The 19,307-nt window shown below is 40.6% G+C and overlaps 1 protein-coding gene across 2 annotated transcripts; it reads right to left on the bottom strand.

Moving 5' to 3' along the window:
• Positions 1–5,721: 5,721 nt before the first annotated feature.
• On the bottom strand, positions 5,722–18,811 carry LOC120537564. Of its 2 annotated transcripts, XR_005635345.1 has the most exons (3): positions 18,024–18,811; positions 14,143–14,563; positions 5,722–6,299 (listed from the first exon to the last, which is right to left on the bottom strand). XR_005635345.1 is itself a non-coding variant. In XM_039766594.1 (2 exons), the coding sequence occupies exons 1-2, from the start codon at positions 18,723–18,725 to the stop codon at positions 14,480–14,482; spliced, it is 786 nt and encodes a 261-aa protein (XP_039622528.1). In that variant the 5' UTR covers positions 18,726–18,811; the 3' UTR covers positions 11,150–14,479. The 2 variants fall into 2 exon arrangements, 1 of the variants encoding a protein (XP_039622528.1); XM_039766594.1 differs by lacking the exon at positions 5,722–6,299 and having other exon boundaries at positions 11,150–14,563.
• Between the last annotated feature and the right edge of the window lie 496 nt (positions 18,812–19,307).

The raw sequence follows: 19,307 nt of genomic DNA, 5'->3' as shown, positions 1-19,307 counted from the left end.
AACCCCCTTAATGCATGTTTTTGCCTTGGTGATGCTGAAGAGTGCAATGGTGGACAGCAGAAAAGATGCTGTGACACTGACAGTGTTTTATGTAGCAGTGTGAATCTAGTTGCATCTTATTTCTGGTTCTCATTATTATTTTGAGGCATTTCCTATAACCCATGATGAAATGAAAGTGAAATAATGGGCCTTGTTAGGCAGGACCTCCTAAAATCCTGTGCTGTTATTTGTTATTTAGTGTGTGTCTCAGCCTTTTCTTTTGCTGCTGACTACAATACACTCAAATCCAAATGCAGAAAAGGGCAAACATTCACATTTTAAAGTGTTTTTCAATGAAAAAAAACTCTATCCACACATTTATTAAGTATTGCTGAGTTACTAGAATTGGCAAAAATGTATATGATGTACAGTAGCTATTTGCCTACAATAGCTGGGTGTGCAATGGCAGAAACGGGAAAAGTAAGTGCTCACCATGCTAGACATTCAATTTCAGCTTGGGTTTTCACATAGAGAACAGCAACAATGAGTAGAAAAAAAAATAATTTAGATGCATAGAGTTAAGCAACATAACAAGCACCACTTAAAAGCAACTTTTCTATGTCTACCATATTGGAATATGGTTTTCTTCTATGAAGGCTGACCAGTTAGGGAATGAGACTTCGGAACGACCAAGATCCAATTAGAGAAGAGCCAATTAGAGAAGAGCCATGTAATAAGCACAAACCAATCAGAGTGTGATTAGGGTCTGCATTTTCAAAACACATTGCTTTCATCCATCCACACTGCAAAGCTGAGCCTGTGTTTCCAGAAATCTACAGCTCTGGGTGGTGTTTTCAAAAGTTAAAAACACTGGGTGGACTGAAGTTGAAAATGCGTTTTTCAAAAAAAAAACTAGTAGAGGGGATCTTGTCAGAACTACGAGGTGACAATATTTATTTTATGTTTTTCTTTTATTCTATTACTGTAAAGCACTTTGGCCACAACATTCCTAAGTTGTTTTAAATGTGCTATATAAATAAATTGACATTGACATTCTTTTCATTTTTAACGTATGCTACAGAGCATATGCATTATGGAGGATTATTTTAAAAAAATATATATATATATATCTATACTAATAAAAGGCAAAGCCCTCACTGACTGACTGACTCACTGACTCATCACTAATTCTCCAACTTCCCGTGTGGGTGGAAGGCTGAAATTTGGCAGGCTCATTCCTTACAGCTTACTTACAAAAGTTGGGCAGGTTTCATTTCGAAATTCTACACCAAATGGTCATAACAGGAAGCTATTTTTCTCCAAATACTGTAATGGAGTTAAGTTCGATGGCCGTGGGGGGCGGAGTTTCGTGTGACATTTTCACGCATCCCACGTAATCATGTGAACTGACTGTCAACGCAGTACGTAGAAAACAAGGAAGAAAACATGCATTATACAATTATACAATTGAGAAGGCAGCGAAACAATAAGAAGCGAGCGAGTGACACATACAACCATATTCATGAGTGCAGCTACTTCAGAAACAAAGCACGGTGTAAACCTAAAGTTTAAATTAAGTTCATAGACAGGCTGCCGTTGGCGTTTGCATTGCCCACGGCTAATGTGGGATACAAGTTTAATGAGAGGACGCAGTATATAAACGAGAGTTTTGATCACTTTATAACTAAGTTAAAATTGCTGGTGAAGGGCTGTGCTTATGCAAATTCCGAGAGACTGTGTTTGAGGGAGGATTAACAGTTAAGGCGGGTGGGGGAGTCACGTCATCATCTCCCCTCCCATTCACCTCATTACGCTCTGAGCTGAGCTCCGCAGCTAACGCAGTCTTGCGGAAGCAACTTTGTGACGCTGCCACCAAATACTCACAGAAAAATCCACAAGTTAATACACACGCTGTCTCTAGAGTTTCTCCACACTCTGAATCCTCCAGGCATTACTTACAAAAGGTTACATTGACAATCGTGTTACGTTATTTTTAAAATGTTTCCTTTTCTTTTCACAAGCACAGCTAAAAAGCTTCGATGCATGTGCTCCATAACGCGTTAAAAAATAACGCATTTAATCACACTTTGCATTCCAAGCAAAGGGGAACTTTTGTCAATGCATAATTTCCTGTTACACCAATTACATTGATGCACACATCAGAGCTGCAAAAATGTTAGAGTCGGAAGAAAGCGCATTGCTAGGACTGATTTGAGGAAAGTTTCGTTTCAAAAGACTACCCTACGGAAGCCTTGATAAAAGTGTGGTTTTGTGCAAACTGTGCAAAAAGGAGTTTCCATACCACCCAAGCACTTCAACCTTATGGTACCATCTAAATACAAAACATGTTACAGCGAATACAGAAACTGTGTATGCTGTTAGCACTAGCAGTAGCAGTTCGAGTACCAACAATAGGTGTCGGCAGCCCAAACCTGATGAAATGACTGGCTTCAGGACCAAAATTAGTAAGTCAGCATCGGTCAAACACATACAAGCATATTCATGAGTGTAGCTACTTCGAAAACAAAGCACGGTGTAAACCTAAAGTTTAAATTAAGTTAATAGACAGGCTGCCGTTGGCGTTTGCATTGCCCACGGCTAATGCGGGATAGAAGTTTAATGAGAGGACGCAGTATATAAACGAGAGTTTTGATCACTTTGTAACTAAGTTAAAATTGCTGTTAAAGGGCTGTGCTTATGCAAATTCCGAGAGACTGTCTTTGTGGGGGGATTGACAGTTAAGGCTGGTGGGGGAGTCACGTCATCATCTCCTCTCCCATTCACCTCATTTCGCTCTGAGCTGAGCTCCGCAGCTAACGCAGTCTTGTGGAAGCAACTTTGTGACGCTGCCACCAAATACTCACAGAAAAATCCACAAGTTAATACACACGCTGTCTCTACAGTTTCTCCACACTCTGAATCCTCCAGGCACTACTTGCAAAAGGGTTACATTGACAATCGTGTTACATTGTTTTTAAAATGTTTCCTTTTCTTAGCACAAGCACAGCTGAGAAGCTTCGATGCATGTGCTCCATAACGCGTTAAAAAATAACGCATTTTATCACACTTTGCATTCCAAGCAAAGGGAAACTTCTGTCAATGCATGATTTCCTGGTACACCGATTACATTGATACACACATCAGAGCTACAAAAATGTAACAGTTGGAAGAAAGTGCGTTACTACGACTGATTGGAGGAAAATTTCATTTCAAAAGACTACCCGACGGAAGCCTTGATAAAAGCGTGGTTTTGTGCACATATATATATACATATGTATATATATGTGGATGTATATGTCTATATACTCTATATATGTGCGTATATGTATATATATGTTTATGTGTGTGTGTATATATATATATATGTCAATCATGTTAGGTTATTATTAAAATGTTTCCTTTTCTTTTTCATTACTTCTTTCGGGTATTCTGCTAGTAAATAAATAAAAGTGAAATGTGAGAATAATGTATAACAGCATGGTATGTGAGCATAAATAATTAAATGTAACAAATAAGTTTTTTATTATGTCTTTATGTATTTATTTAATGTCTTAAATCAGTGGTTCTCAATCTGTGGGGACCCCCGTAGGGGGGCGCAAAGTAATAAAAAGAGGGGCGCAAAGATGTGAAAAAAAGAAAAGAAGAATTAAAAATATGAAAAAAAAATCTGTTGAAACCAAAACAAATTAACTTAAACTGGTTTCTTATACTAGAACGATAAATATAGAGTTAGATAAATGTTGATAAAAGTTAAGTAGGTATAATAAAATATGCATTTACATTTCAAAAAAATGTTAGGGGGGCACAATTAAAACTGTTATGAAAACTCAGGTCGCAAATACTTAAAGGTTGAGAAATGCTGTCTTAAATTATTTATTTTACTTACACTGTGTGCAACATTAAATAAGTGTTGAAATGGTAGGTAGGATGGTAGGGAGATAGATACATAGATAGATAGATGGATGCCATGGTTAACACTACTGCCTCATAGCTCTAGACAACAGCAACAACATATTTAATATTTATAACACATTTTCATACAAACTAAGCTCAAGGTACTTGTGGAGTAGCGGGTCCACAGCTCACATCAAAAAGTCCACTTTTTAAAATAAATAATTGCCGCACTCACGGCTTAGTGAGGGGGCATGGTGTGTGTGTGTGTGGCCGAGCGGTTTCCCAGGGAATTCGTTTTTTGGGTGGTTCTCGCTTAAGTGCACAGGTGAGGAGTCATCTGCATCCGCAATTGTTACCGGGAGCTACTGATTGCCACAGCTGATCCATGTCTTCGTGATAAATAGAAGCGTGAGGCAGCTAGCAGGGGGAAAAAAACAACAACAAACAGGTAGAGGAAAGCTGGTGCAGGAGAGAAGGAGAGCAGGCTTGCGTTGTATGCAGGCAGCTGGAAGAGGCGAGCCCGAGTGGGGTGTTTGGCCGACATCCAAGGGCCAACGGTAGTGGTCGCTGCTGCTAAGCGCTTCTTGGAAGCAGGAGTGACCAGGAGCAGGTTGGCTCACCGCAGCAAAGGCAGTGGGAGTCTGAGATTTGGAGCATCCTGGCTGTTGGGGGAAGCCAAGTCTCGGTCTGGCAGGGGCTAAACAAAGCCAGGGATCGGGAGGCCATCAGACCAGTCGAGCAGACGAAGGTCAGCTGCATGTAGGGTGACTCCCCTGGTGCATAGCTTGGATGGGAGAAGCAGGGGAGTCATCAGTAAAAGAAGGAACCTTGCTTTGTGTTTTTAAAGAGACTGCTTCTAGCCATTGTTTTAAGCTTGTTTTTTTTAAAGGTTGTTTTTTCTAATGGATTTTAACCTCCACGATTTCACCTATTTTAATGGATTATTTAATGACTTATTTTGAAGCCCTGCACTTTATTTTGAATACCTTGCTTTGTTTGTTGTTGCTTTAATAAAAGCACTTGGCATGTTTTGCACCATCCCCTTGCTTTGTTGTACCTCACTGCCTAGTGTTGGGTTCAGGGCTCCCGGAAGGAAGATGGGAACGTGGAGTGAACCTACATCGTCACAGTACTTTGCAAAATGTTATAGAGAAAGTTGCAAGAATAGAAAAACAAATTAAGATTAGGCAAGAATATTAATGAATAACAAAAAAAACAAATAAATCTGTACAATTTTATAAAACAGATATGTAACTAAAATCTGCAGGGGGTCCAATGCCAAAGGACTGTCCAGGCCGCATGGGGGATTCTACGTAACCTAAATGTTCTCAAGTCATTCCTCTTAGTTTTCAGGCTGCAGTGGGTCTCATGGATAGCTGGGGCACCACCTTCATGCCAACATCAGAACTGGCTGCATGATGTCTTCATCAAAAAGGCAACAGCTTGTTCAGTTTGTGTGCCATTTCTCCATTTTCCTTGTGTTTCCATGCCTCTCGCTCACGTCCAAGACTTGCAGGTTAGGCTAAATGGCAACTCAGAATTAGCCGTGTGATAAACTGGCTCCCACTAATGGCCGATTGTAGACTACAGCTTTTTTCAGTTTCTGATTATTGGTTGCATGTTAATTTCTAACTGACATCCTTTCCCTGGTTGTTTCCTGTCTTGTGCCCAATGATGTTGGTTCTGCCCCATTGTCAAGAAATGTGAATTCAGCAAAGCTTTGAAAACCAGATGGATGGAAAACTGCGTATTAGGGATTTTCCACTCTTATATGTAACTCAAACAGAACACTACACCATATATATAAAAATAAATTGAAAAATATTTGGAAATCATTTGGCTGATATTTTCCTTTTAATTTACAGTTTTTAGCATGGTACAACATGGTCAGTTATGTTTTTGAATTGTACATATATGTATATATTTTTTTTCCAAACATTTTTACACTACTTTGTTTATCCATACAGTATTTGATGCAGAAAGCTCTTGAAGTACATATTGTATCTTCAGTTCAGTTTAAAAAGAACATACAAACACATTAGAACAAACTTATGTTTGAACTTATTTCCTGCAATGTGTTCTGCTGTGATTACTATCATTATGACAATATTTACACAGTAAAGCCATTAGGCAAAGTAAAATACTAACAGGTATGATGACAGCGGTATGAGCAAGGAAAATAATCAAAAGCCTGGCTTGTTTTATAAATATGAAAAGTAACAAAGTGTTTATCAGCTGGCTTTGTGTTGGGCTGGGTGGAAAATGAAGACATCAAAGTAGGGAATGACAGCACAGCAATGTAGGGCCCAGCAAGGCTGAGGAAAAGTGCAGGATGGAAGGCACTCCCAAGACATACTGGCCACTGCTCCTGGGCACTGCCTTGGCAGCCATATGTCCACCAGGCTGCCTGTCGCAGTGGGTCTAGACTAAAAGACATTAAAAAAGGAAATTAATCACTCTGAACATGGAAGGTCAAGCTCAGAGAATTACACATTTGGCTTAGGTCTGTAGTTAACAATGTATCATTTAAGACATAACTTATTCCTTTCAATAATGCAAACTAATTTTCCCTGACAGTCCTACAAAAGTAATAGCTATAAACTGATTCATTTAGTCCTTTTTTTAAAATAAATGCATTTCCATTAGGATATGTCACAGCTGTCTGCAGGATATGGGTAGCTCACAACGAACATGCAGTTTTTATCTTTGCTCAGCAGTTCGCTCAGTGAAATGCCCCACCTCTCAGCTACTGTCTCCCATTAGATGGCAGCAATGGGGCATGAACTCAGGGTATTTGGGTTATAAAACATTACTTTTAGCCAATGGAGCTAAAGGGGAAACTCTTCAGCCAATCAGGCCTCTAGCTTTGGGGCTGTTTACTCCTCACTCAGTCTCTCGAGCGCCCTGATCAGAGCCTCTATTGACTCCGTGAAGATCACAGCATCATCAGCAAAGTCAAGATCTGTGAATCTTTCCTTACCAACAGATGCCCCACAGCTGCTGGACCCCATGACCTTGCCCAACACCCAGTCCATACAAGCATTGAACAGAGTAGGAGCAGGAACACACCCCTGAGGAACACCAGAATCAACTGGGAAAAACGCAGAGGTCCTGCCTCCACTCTGCACAGCACTCACAGTACCAGTGTACAGGCCAGCCATGATATCCAGCAACCTCGAGGGGATCCCGTGAACCCTCAGGATGTCCCACAGGGCAGCTCGATCAGCTGAGTTGAATGTTTTGCGAAAATCGACAAAGACTGCAAAGAAACTCTGCCGATATTCACGTTTGCTCTCCATGAGAACCCTCAGTGCCAGGATGTGGTCGATGGTAGACTTCTTAGGCATAAAACCAGACTGTTCCGGTCACTGGTAGGTGAGCAAGTGATCACGGATCCTATTGAGGACAACCCTAGCAAGGACCTTTCCCAGCACCGATAGTAGTAGTATCCCCGCTGTAGTTGCTGCAATCCAGGCGATCACCCTTCCCTTTCCAGATAGGGATGACAAGTGGAAGCAAAGATTGCTTGCAATGCCAGGAGGACAGCCTTACCACCACCCTGGAGAAGTTCACCCCGGATACCACAGATCCCTGCAGCCTTTCCCCCCCTCAGCTGGTTCACCACCTGTGCAATCTCAGTGAGATTGGGTGGTTCACAGCTAAATGGAGGATCAACCTCAAGAACTGTGGACCCAGAAATATTCAGTGTCCTAGCTGGAGGATCAGCTGCTCAAAGTAGCCAGCCCAGCGGTCACAACTACAGTGTCATCCGTAAGGACCATTCCATCAGCTGCCCTGACTGCGACTCTCTGAGGAACAGATTTAGATGTGCGAAATGCTTTGATTCCTCTGTAAGCAGGACGTGGGTCGCTAGACCACAGATGGTGTGTCACTTGCTCACAGATTCCTCTAACAAACGCCTCTTTATCTGCCCTCAGAGCTGTCCTTCTCAGTTACCGGTACAGATCAGAGTTGCCATTGAGCCATGCGCTGCGACTCCTCTCAATGATATCCAGGGTGCCCTGTGAGATGAAACACCACCTTCTGGGAACACCGTTAACACCAACACAACACTCAGCAACCTTCAGGGTCTTGTCACGGAAGGTCTCCCACATCACATTAGGATTGGCAGTAGTACCCAAATCTGAAGGTTCCTCACACAAACTGCGTGTAAACTCATTAGAAACAGCCTGGTTTTGGAGTCTGGTCAGGTCCAGGCTCATTTTCTTAGTAGGTGGTAATCTACAACAAGTCTGTGGTCAGAATTCACAAACTGGGCACTTCTGTAGACCCTGAACTACAGCAACAGTTAATCCTGACAGTGTGGAAATAGTATGGGATTTGGAGTATTTTTTTATGGATTACACAATAGAGCATATAAAGGGGAATAGGGTTACCCAAGGACCCTACCAAAGCAAAACACTGTCTCTCAAAATTCCAGGGTTGATTCCAGCTGTGCACCCTGCTGGCTGGGATTGGCTCCAGCAGACCACCTGTGACCCTGTGTTAGGATATAGCGGGTTGGAAAATGACTGACTGATTCCTGCCTGCCAGTCTGTTTTGTCATATTAGGTTGTATTTATTGACAAACTAACTTTTAAGCGGTTACATATCCTCTATGGTCTATTTGATTTTCTTTTAATATGGCAAGGTATTGCTTCAGATCATTGTTTCATCAAAAGTCTGAGGACCATTCAGCCTGGCACCTTTATTAATTAACTAAATTAATGGAGGCACAACTAGGGAATGCAATGATACTTTAAGTAATGCAGATATGTGTAACAAAGAGATGAAGGAAAAGGTTTTCTTACTTTGTACATTAAATACAGGGCATACAAAATAAAAAGTATGTATAAAGTCTACTACAAATATAAAAAGGATTAATAATTGTAACTTTCACTTAATAATGAGATGGGCGTTTACTGTAAAAGACAGAAGTAGATTTCTGGCAAGCAAGCATATGAGTGAAAACTGTAAAAATGTATAAAATGGGGTATGTTTTACTGACAGAACAGCTATATTTTGTGATGTTAACAAACTTTACTAAACCTTCCCCCGAGTCTTCAGGAAATTCTCCTAAATGCTAATTCAGGTTGTACAATGTAACCAATTCCTTAAGAACACTTTATTTTAACACGAACTGCACCATTTCTGAGATAGTTCTGACCTGGACTGGAAATCTGGATTGAGAAGGCAACTTTGATTCAATTACTTGAACATCTTGACTTTGTTTTCCTCGAAACTACATTTGTGCATCCTTTGAAACTGCAGAAAATTCTTACATGCAGAAACAGAGCAACGTCTGGACTGGAGGACTGAGTTATGGCTAAATGAGACAGGTCACCGAATCATGAGTTACCCTCAATTGAGCCACTCCATTAATCTACGAGGTGTGACAGGAAACCAAAGGAAGGGCACAAGTTAGGTCTCTTTCTTTTTCTCTGCCATTTTCCATCCTGAGGAGACCATCTCTCTCTCAGTAGCCATATTCCTACAGGTTGTGCTCTCTGACCAGAGGAGACCAGACCAGAGGCTATTCAGCATAGTAAGACAGAGTGCCATCTGGTATCCTATGAAAAAGCTAACACTTGTTGTACTCTGCTATTTTGGGGATATTATCTATAATGCATAAATAAATGTGTAACTTTCTCTCCTCCCTGTTCTGGTATTCTATTTGCTTCTGTTTACAGATGTTAAGAGAAAGGAGAAAACTGTAGAACTTCAGTAGCAGTTAACCTTAGTAGTGTGATAAGAGTATGAGATTTAGAATAATTTTCAATAAACAAGTATAAAGGGGAATAGAGTCACCCAAGGATCCTGCCATGACAACAGACACAATTAAAACACTGCATTCAACAAACAATTGCATTGTAGAAATTAATGGGAGAAGAAATACATTTCCTTAAACTTGGCCACAATCCTGTTTCATATCTACAGTATAGTTGTGTAAAATGGCAGTGCACACAACTCCACATGACAGGGCTTGAAGTCTGGTATAGCCACTTGTGTGGACTTCTCATTTTCTCCGCTTGTATGTGAGATTTCGTTCCAAATTTCAAAGACATGCAGGTTAGGTTAACAGATGACACTAAAACCCCAATGTACAGTATGTTTTCACAGAAACAGGTCATTTACTCAAAGCTTGTTTGACAATCTCTCTTCACCTCACTTATTAAGTACAAAAATGCCAAATGAGGAAATGAAGGCTCCCAAAATTCCAAAACCTTAGTTTATTACTCTGCATTATAACTTATTCCATGTATTTTGCATTGTTACAGACTTACCAGCATCCAAGCCATTATAGACACTGCTCCCTTACCTGGGCAGGAGACCTTGATAATGAAAGGCCAGGGAGGGAGTAATATCTCAATTTCAGGCCAAGACATGGAGGTGGAAGGATGTTACGGTGGCCTTATCAAGAGTGGTGTACTTACAACCACTGAACAGCATCCGGGATGGACTCAGGAACCTGGAAGGTCTGCACAGTGGTCGACTGCCTGCTAAGGGCAGTGTGTCCCCCCCATATACTAAGTGACAGTATCCTGTATGGACGCTTGCAGTGCAGCATGGTAGTTGTAGTTCAATGGGTCAGCTCTGTCATGTTTTGCAGGAGCTGCCAGGAGAAGCTGTTAGATACTGATGTTACAAGGGCAGTGGTGGTCCTGCATGACCCAGAAGTGATTCCCAAGAGCAACAGATTAAGCACCAGAAGTATTCCCAGTTCCAGAGTTAAAAGAAAGCCCTCCATTCAAACCAGAAAGAGTTGGAGTTGGGTGTGGAGAAGAGAGTGAAGGTGGTAAAAAAAGAAAAAAAGGGGGAAAGATTTGCGCTGTACTGTGAACAAAAGAAGCCTGTATGAAGGTATTGTTCAAATTAAAAGCACTTTTGTTGAACTGGGACTGTTGTGTCTCTTGACGCCGAATGCAGGTCACAGCTATTCCATCTTCCATTTTTCCCCCGTGTTCTTGCAGAAACATTTGTAATGATTATTGTACAGTACATTACTGCCTGATTATTGCCTGTGAGAAGATATTTTAGTTAAATAGAAAACAGCGTATTTGAACCCAGGATTTGCATCTGTGTAGTAGTGGTCAGGAATTAGGGCCTGTGAGACCCCCTTACCTCAGAACAAAATCCACAGCTGCAGTTTTAAAAGAAGGGATCTTCTGCATTTGTTCAGGTTGAATTTACAAAATGGTGTATACATTTGAACCAAGTTTATTATTCTTCTTTAGTGGAAAGATACCTTTAAAAGCCAGTGTGATATACAGCATACAGTGCCTGTCACTGACATACACACATGCAGTGTTCATTATTGGAGCTGTAAATTCCACTAAGCACACACACAAGACACACACTCTCACGCCCATTTATTCAAATTCAGGAACACAAAGGGCCTGAGAAAATCCTGACAGAATCAGGTTTAAGGCAAAAAAAAAGCTATAGAATGGCTGCCCATCCATTGCAAGGCCCTCTCTTACCCATGCTCACTCTACTCACTCCTGTAGGAACAGTTTTCAGAGAAGCTAAAATGCACATATTTGGGATAAAACCAGAAAGAAACTAACTAGAACACAACAGAACATGACAAATTCTCACAGGTGGTGACAAGGCACAGCATTCACACACCTAGACAGATGGATTCATTGAGACAGCACCTCATATGTGTGAACATGCCCTGCCGAATACTAAAGAAAACTCCATCTTTTTAGCTTGAAAATTCGACAGGAAAGAAAAACTTTTTAGTTCATATCTTAATAAGTTGTGATGCGTACACCATTTATATGCCAGTGGACAAAAGTGTACTGGTCAGCTTCTCCCTGTCTCCTGTCAGTCACACCTGACATCATAATTGTTCATCCTTGACAGTTCACTTGGAGCATTTCTGTTCATATCACATGTACTCAGTATCTTCAGAACAAAGAAGTGTTATATTTGGTGTCCTGGTCAATAACCAACTGTCAGTAGTAGGCACTATACAAAAGACTACATAACACTACAATTGCTCCTCTGCACGTCTATGTATAATATTTTTGTACTTTTTCATTCTCATTTGGCTCTCTTCTTTTAAAGACACACCACAGACACATAGTTTACCAGAAAGGGTATTCTATGGAGGCCAAACATTAATCCCACTTTACTTGTATATGTAAATGACAAGGTTCTAATATTTGTGGATGGTGAAAACCAAATATGAAATATTGTGCAGTGCATGCTCCCAACCTATTGGATTTCTAAAAATATGTCTTTAGAGATTCATCTATGCCTAGTCAGAATGTACCAGGACGAGTTCTCTTCATATGTCACAGTTAGCAGATAAACTGCAGAATTTTAACAGGATGTCACTCAGACGACCCAAGGTCTGACTGGACTTCAGTAGAAGAAGAAAATGTTACCACTGTGGAGCAAATTGTAATGGAGGAATTGATAGTGCATAAGATAAGAGGCACTAAAGTGATTAGATATGGGCCAGTTGAACTCATTCTTCATGAATAACTAAACAAGAGCATTTGATTTCTGAAATGAAGCACCACAACATCCAGTGTTCCAGAGAGAATCTTAATTAATGACTTTGGACTGGGAGAAATTCAAGAAGCATTTTATAACTGGGCATATATCACTGGTGTAAGTGTCACTGAAAACACAGGAAGCATGGTGATTCTCTGGCACCAAGAAACTCAGGGTACAAGACCATGTTCACATTTTTTTTTTATTATGTTGAGTGAGTACTGTAGTTTCTATTCAATACACAACCCAACAAAGTGAGTCAATATTAGGCAGACTTTTTTTACATTTTGAGGTAGTCAGTCAGCGAACAGCGGAAACACCACCCGTCTCCTTCCTACCTCAACACAAAGTCTCAACTCCCACTGGCTGGGCTGGACAGGCAGCTGTGCTAAGCTCTGGCTTTGTAGACATGCTATACCCATCTTAAATTCCAAATAAATTATTAGTAGGTTAAAATTTATGCAAATAAATATAACTGACTATTAGATTGGTATTAGAATCAAAACTCTCCACCCTGTATATTCTCCATAATATAATGTTGTGACTATAGTTTAGATAAGATCTATTTGTGCTGTAAAAATGCTGGTATGATTTAAGGTCAGTATATTTTGTCTGTGTTTAAAACATTGGCTCAATGTTATGTTGTATATTTTTACTTTTTAAGCAATATTTGCCACATATCAACCCATACTGGTGTCTAATCCACTTTTTTTCATTGTTTTTTTATTTGTCCCAGCAGAAGAGTAAACTGCAGCCTGTAAGGCAGGTTTTACTACTGTAGCTCTCCTTATAACTTCCATTAATTTTTTGAATCCCCTTTATACGGCAGGAATAAACTCTTATTGGGTTAGGGTTAGGTGTAGGGTTAGGTTTAGGATTAAGTCAGGTCCATCATATGACACTCTCGCAAAGACACATTTGGGGTCAATAAATTACTTTGTCTTTGGAATAATAAGAGGATTCCACAGGACTTGTGAGCACCTCAGCTTAAGCAAATCTTCCATGTTTGCGGTAAGTGACTCAAAAATGTCATTTTACAATTTTTGAAGGAATTTTCATTTCATTGCAGATCTGGTACATATAATATAGGATAATCTTTAAAGCTCTCTACTTTATCAGAAGGTTAAATGAGAAAATAAAATATTTTAGTGAACTGTGAGCCATGGCCAGAGAAATACCACTTATGAGATATGCATCAATTATCAATCCTGCTGAGTTCAAGTTCAGGGATATGGGACCTGGAGTGCAACCCTGCAACACCAGGCACAAGGAATTATTCAACTGTGGACAAAGTGCTAATCCATCACAGTGCATGTTCACTTGTAGAACCACATGGTTCTTCCATCCATTCAATTTCTACTTGGCTTAATCCAGTTGAGGATCAAGTGGTGAAGGTTGTGGGTGAAGCCTGTTGACAACAGCATCATGACCAATGTGGTAATCAATCCTGATTGGGATGCCAGTCCATCGCAAGGGACAGACAAACATGGAAACACTTACACAAGCCAATGTATGATTCCTAATATTTGTAACACATTTGTTTATGATGTGGGAAGAAACCTGGAGGTAAAAACAGGCAGTCAAATGAAGAACATGCAAACTCCATATATACAGAGAACATGTGAAGGATTTAAATCTAGCATGGTGAGCCACCAATGCTAAACAATGAGTCATCATCCCAAACCCCACAGGAGATGAAGCTAAACTTTAGGACTGCTATATTTATATGTTCAAATGTTTTCTTATATTCCCATCACATACCTTTCATTTAGTGCATTGCTTGTCTGCAGCTCCATGACAGAATATCACACTTGTGCGATTCTATGAGATGCATGCAGTTAAACCACTTTGACATTTTTCTGGCACCATTTCTGTCTCTTGCTGATATGTTGAACTATTAACAGGCTCAGCCGTTACGTTTCAAAGCAGTAATTAAACTTCTTGGGAAGTTTTCAAGTTCCCTCATGTAAAGGTAAATCACATAAAGCTTTCAAATGTCTACATGCATACAAGTGTATGGGCAGGTCCTCCTGTGCTCAATGAGTCTGGAGTCTTTGGGATGCTGCTAATCAAGATGGTCTCTTGAATGACAATCTCTTTAAATCTTGATTCTCACATGACGTCCAGGTTTCTTCATTTCGTCCCTTGGCGATTTCACCTTTAGTGATTTGACTAGCACCGACTACAAAAGAGACATAATGTATTAAAACATTAAAAAAATGTGATGAAAACAGGCCAATCAAACCAACAAACCCATCTATCGTATTCACCTAGATTGCCCAAAATAACATCAAGTCAAGATATGAAGGTCCCTAAAGTCCTGCTCTCCACCACACTACTGGGTTCTTTGCATAAAGACAAACTTTCTAACATGTGTGCAAAATCTGCCCTTAAGAAGTGCCCAAGTGTGTCCTCATGTTCTTGCTGTAGAATGTATTTTAAAATAACCACTGGGAGCCATTGCACTATTTCCTTTCAAAATTCTAAGCACTTCAGTCATGCCCCTTTAAATCTGTTTGCTCAAACCAAAAAGGTTCAACTCTTTTAGTCTTTCCCCTTTGCTCATACCTCTCAGTCCTAATCAGCCTAGTTCCTCTTCTACTATATTTTCTTTTTTGTAATATGGAGGCCAAAACTGCACACAGTACTCCAGGTGAGGCCTCCATAGTGTGTTACATAATTTAAGCATAAATTCCCTTGACTTACACTCCAAACCTCATGGTATTGAATCTAACATCCTATTAGCCATTTTGATTGCTTCTGTTGACTCTCTTGCTATAGATAATGAGAAGTCCACTTTCACTCTTTTAGGCCCTTTTCATTAGATGCACTTTCACATTTCAGACCTCCGGTTGTCTATTCAAGTGTAACATTTTTACCTCCCACATTTAATACTTTAAATTTATGTACATTAAATTTCATCTGTTATAAATCTGCTCAAGCCTGCATGCGGTCCAAATCCCTCTGTAACAATTTAGCCGATTCTACATTAAAAACACCAGAAGTGACTCTACTCCGTTGGGCCCATGAGCAAGGCTCTTAACCTGCAATTGCTCCGTCCTGGGTATGACGTTAATCTGCATCCAGCTTTGCAAGCAGGCCCTCCAACCTGCAAGGAAAAACCTGGGGGTTGGTGACAGAATTGGCACTCCAGCCACCATAAAAAAACCTCACACTGTTCCATTCCATCTGAACTAGTGTGGTACTGAGGTGTCACCCGTTGCATGGCTGCAATTGGGTCCTAATCTGGGATCCTGAGTTGATTTGTCATGTGGTGGGTGTGGCAATGTGCTGTATCAGGGCATGCTTCTACTCTCTCTCTCTCTCTCATCTGACCTTCAATCAAGCCTCTGGTGTCATCTGTAAACGTCACTGGCTTATAGACTCAATTCTTGTCCAGATCATTTATGAAAAAAGCAGCGACCCCAACACTAACACCTGAGGGACACCACTTTTAACATCATCTGATTTGGAAAAGTTCCCCTCACCATAAAAATTTGCTTTTTGTGTTTGAGTCAATTTCGAACTCACCTACAAACAGTGCCCTGAATTTCCACTTCACCAACCTTTCAGGCTGGGCTGGCACCACAATTAAGGGAAATTAGGCATTTGCCTAGGGAGCAGATCATAAGGAGTGGGGTTGGGGGGAACCAGCCGCACATATTAGCTCCTGAACAGTCAGTTGGTACACTAATAAGTTTAGTCTATTGGGCGCAAAATAACCTATGACTGGCATTGTTTTCATGTGGTACCTTATCAAAAGACTTCTGAAAAATCAAGATAGGTAATACTATATGCACCTCTCTGGCTTCATGCTTTTGTTGCTTCCCAAAAAATTACCAGCATATTAATGAAACGTCCTTCCTCGTCTTAACCCATGTTAGCAGTCAAAATGCTGCTGCGCAGTCCTTTCAGTTGGCCAGTGAAGCCACCACTCAGTTTTTTTTTCAAATAGCCCTGAACTTTACTAATATTTCCAGTTCTGTTAATTTATTTGCATGTGAAAGTGGACACATAATGCTGGAATCTCCAGACCCTGATCTAAACGCGTTTTCAAATGTTTTTTTTTTTTAAACTGTGGTGCGAGTTCCCTGAAAATCCGATTTCGGCAGATGTCAACATGCCAATCGCATTAGGGTGCATACCAAAAAAAGAGACCAAGACCCTTTGGAAAGGGTGGTCTCGTTGCAGTACAAAATTAATTGATATAGGTAATGCAGTTTATATTTGATACTCAAATATTTCTTAATGAGGTGGTTGAAAAAAATATTGAAATAAACGAAAATTACGGAGTATGGAATGTCTTTATTGTGAATAAAATAATCTGAACCGCATCACGTTATTTTAAAAAGTTATAACAATATAGAGTCCGATCGAGTCGTCGATCAGCTACCGGGGAATGGGATGGAGTAGGAGGTGGTGAAGCCTTTACCAGGTAAATTATATAATACTACAAAAAATACAAAGCGTCCCGTTTACACTTCAGTGTAAATAAATGTAAATTATGACGTAATAAAAAACCTATATTGTCTTGTTAAATATTGTAATCAAATAGCACATAAATTACTTAAGAACTCTTTGTGAGACGGATTCGCTGTGAAGCTAACAGTATGGAGGTGATAATCAGTATCACGTTAATTAAAACAGTCGAAGTGATAAGTATTGTATCGATCGAAATGGCAACAGCTACGAAGGAAAATAAAATGTGGTAAATCGAGGTGCAAAGCACCGCTCATTAACTTTCGCTATTTGCAAGTTGACAAATGAAAATGCAAAGTGGAAAGTGAAAGTTCAATGAGCAGCAGGTGGCGCCGGTACTTATTTGCGTTTTACTTTTCATTCTTGACAGTTTATTGTTCTTTAGGATAAAAATAAAATTGCAAATGCTGTTATTCCATTTTATTTTTATTTTCTGCAGCATTCTTGCGCGTAGACTTTGAAAATGTAATTGAAATTAGAGATTGCATTTTCATTTTATAATTTTCATTTCCTTTTATACACAAAATACCTCTCATATATGACACCGGCCCCTTGCGCGCGCGATCGTGCAGCAGTTGAAGAAGAAGAAGAAATGTGAAAATTCACTTCTGTTAGGGTCGATGAAAACATATACAGAAGTGGAGAGAAACGAACATAAGTACCCTGAGATCAACCCTAATCTTACACCATGAAAGTGATGCCGGGTGGTGGGGGGTCCTCTCAAAGCAACCGCTTTTCGGGCGCCATGCTAATACACTTATTTTGACAGCGTGTCTTCCTTTCCCCATTTGAAACGCGTCTTTTTTCATACCATGCACGCATACCTTTCAAGTATTTTTCCAGATACTGTAAAAGAGGCGTTTTACTCGTAGAGCTGTGTCTGGTAAATAAACCAAATAATTATGTAAAAACGGCGACGGACAAAAACAACTATTGTAGTTCCTCAATTACATTTTCCCGTGAAAAAAAAATATTTCAACCCAATGAAAGAAGTCCACGACATGACGGCGGGATGTTCATCGATATGTTTAGTTTGCTTGAAAATTTGCAGTACGAAACGTAACCAAACTAACTGAAAATTGAACGCATCGTCCTCTGCTTCGTAATAAAGCAAACGTATTAGGAGTGCGGAAAGCCCATTATATGCTGGTTCAGGAATTTACCTGTTTCTGCTTGCCGTCCTCAAAGACTGGACCGCTCAAGACGAACTTCTGCTTCTTCTTCTTTCCTTGGCCGCCGCTTGTGCTCACTGAGAATGTCGCCTTTCTCTTGCCATCTCCGATTTTCATTCCGCTTTCCCTAATCTGGAATTCCTTCCTCTGTCCGTGCTTTCGGTTGAAGCATATTTTCACTTGCATTTCCCGTTTTGGGCTTTCGTGCGAGTTCGCCTGCATATCACTGTCTTCTTGCTCCCGTTCTTCATGGCTCCGTTTGCTCTTGGTCTTCTTGAGTGCCGGCACCAGTTCTCGGGATGCCGACCTCGTCACATAAACCCTTTTCTCTGGGCCACTGTCCTGCCCTCGAATCAGTTCCCTTGAACTGCTCTCTTCGACGTCTTTCATCCTTACCTGACGAGTCGTGTCCCGCGTCTTACCAGAGGAAGTGGAGGCGCGGGCGGTGATTTCTTTTCCTTTCCGCTTCATGCCACCCTTGTGATCTGACAGGAGGTCTAAAAACAGCGAGTATTCAGACTGCGACTGACCGGAGCCTTCAGGGGAAGAAGCAAACGAAGTCAGAAACCTCAGGGCACTGCGGCAAAAGCCAAGCATCTCGCGACTGGCGCTGCGGGGGCCTGTAGGGCACACCGAGAAAGACACGATACCCCAATACGATTGAGAAACTCCGCCACTAGTCAAGAGCGGCATTTCTTGTACAACTTATATAAGGCATTAGGAATAGTTGCTAGGAAACCATTAAAGACACGCGACAGGTGCTGCTGAAATAGAGACACATTCTTGTCATTAAATTGCCGCTGATTTTATGAACTAAAACAAACCGCAGCGCTTTTGATGATCTACCAGGACTGGATTAACCATTGAGCAAAATAAGCACATATTTAGGGCATCGAAAGAAGGTGGGCACTACAGAAAATTTCCATTGCCAGATTTACCATTGACCATGGCGCAAAACTGCAAATAGTGCAGCTGAACCAGGTTCCAGAAAAAGGGGCTCCTACATTAAATGAAAAAAAATACATACTAAAATAATAATGCAATATTAATAATAGAGGTTAATGATATGTATTAATCTGGGGAATACAACAAAATTAGAATCTGGTTACTGCCACACGGTCCACCGAGGCTCAAGTGATCGTGCTTATCTTGATCACATCGGTTGTCCCGTTGAGTCCTCCACTGAGAGTGCGTGCAGCTCTTATATATAATAGGCCCACAAAAACTTTTAAGTGTTTACGGCCACCAAAAAAGTCTTAATCCCGCCATGCGATC

This window comes from Polypterus senegalus, chromosome 10 (assembly GCF_016835505.1).
Source record: "Polypterus senegalus isolate Bchr_013 chromosome 10, ASM1683550v1, whole genome shotgun sequence".
In the NCBI taxonomy this organism is placed as follows: Eukaryota; Metazoa; Chordata; class Cladistia; order Polypteriformes; family Polypteridae; genus Polypterus; species Polypterus senegalus.
This window is presented reverse-complemented; position numbering and strand designations above follow the sequence as displayed.

Excerpts from the sequence above, each read along its gene's own strand:
- LOC120537564 (XM_039766594.1), bottom strand. The coding sequence starts at position 18,725 with ATGCCGCTCTTGACTAGTGGCGGAGTTTCTCAATCGTATTGGGGTATC. Across the intron at positions 14,564-18,023 it reads AGGACGGCAAGCAGAAACAG|TCGGTGCTAGTCAAATCACT; the intron begins GTAAATTCCTGA and ends TCTCTTTTGTAG.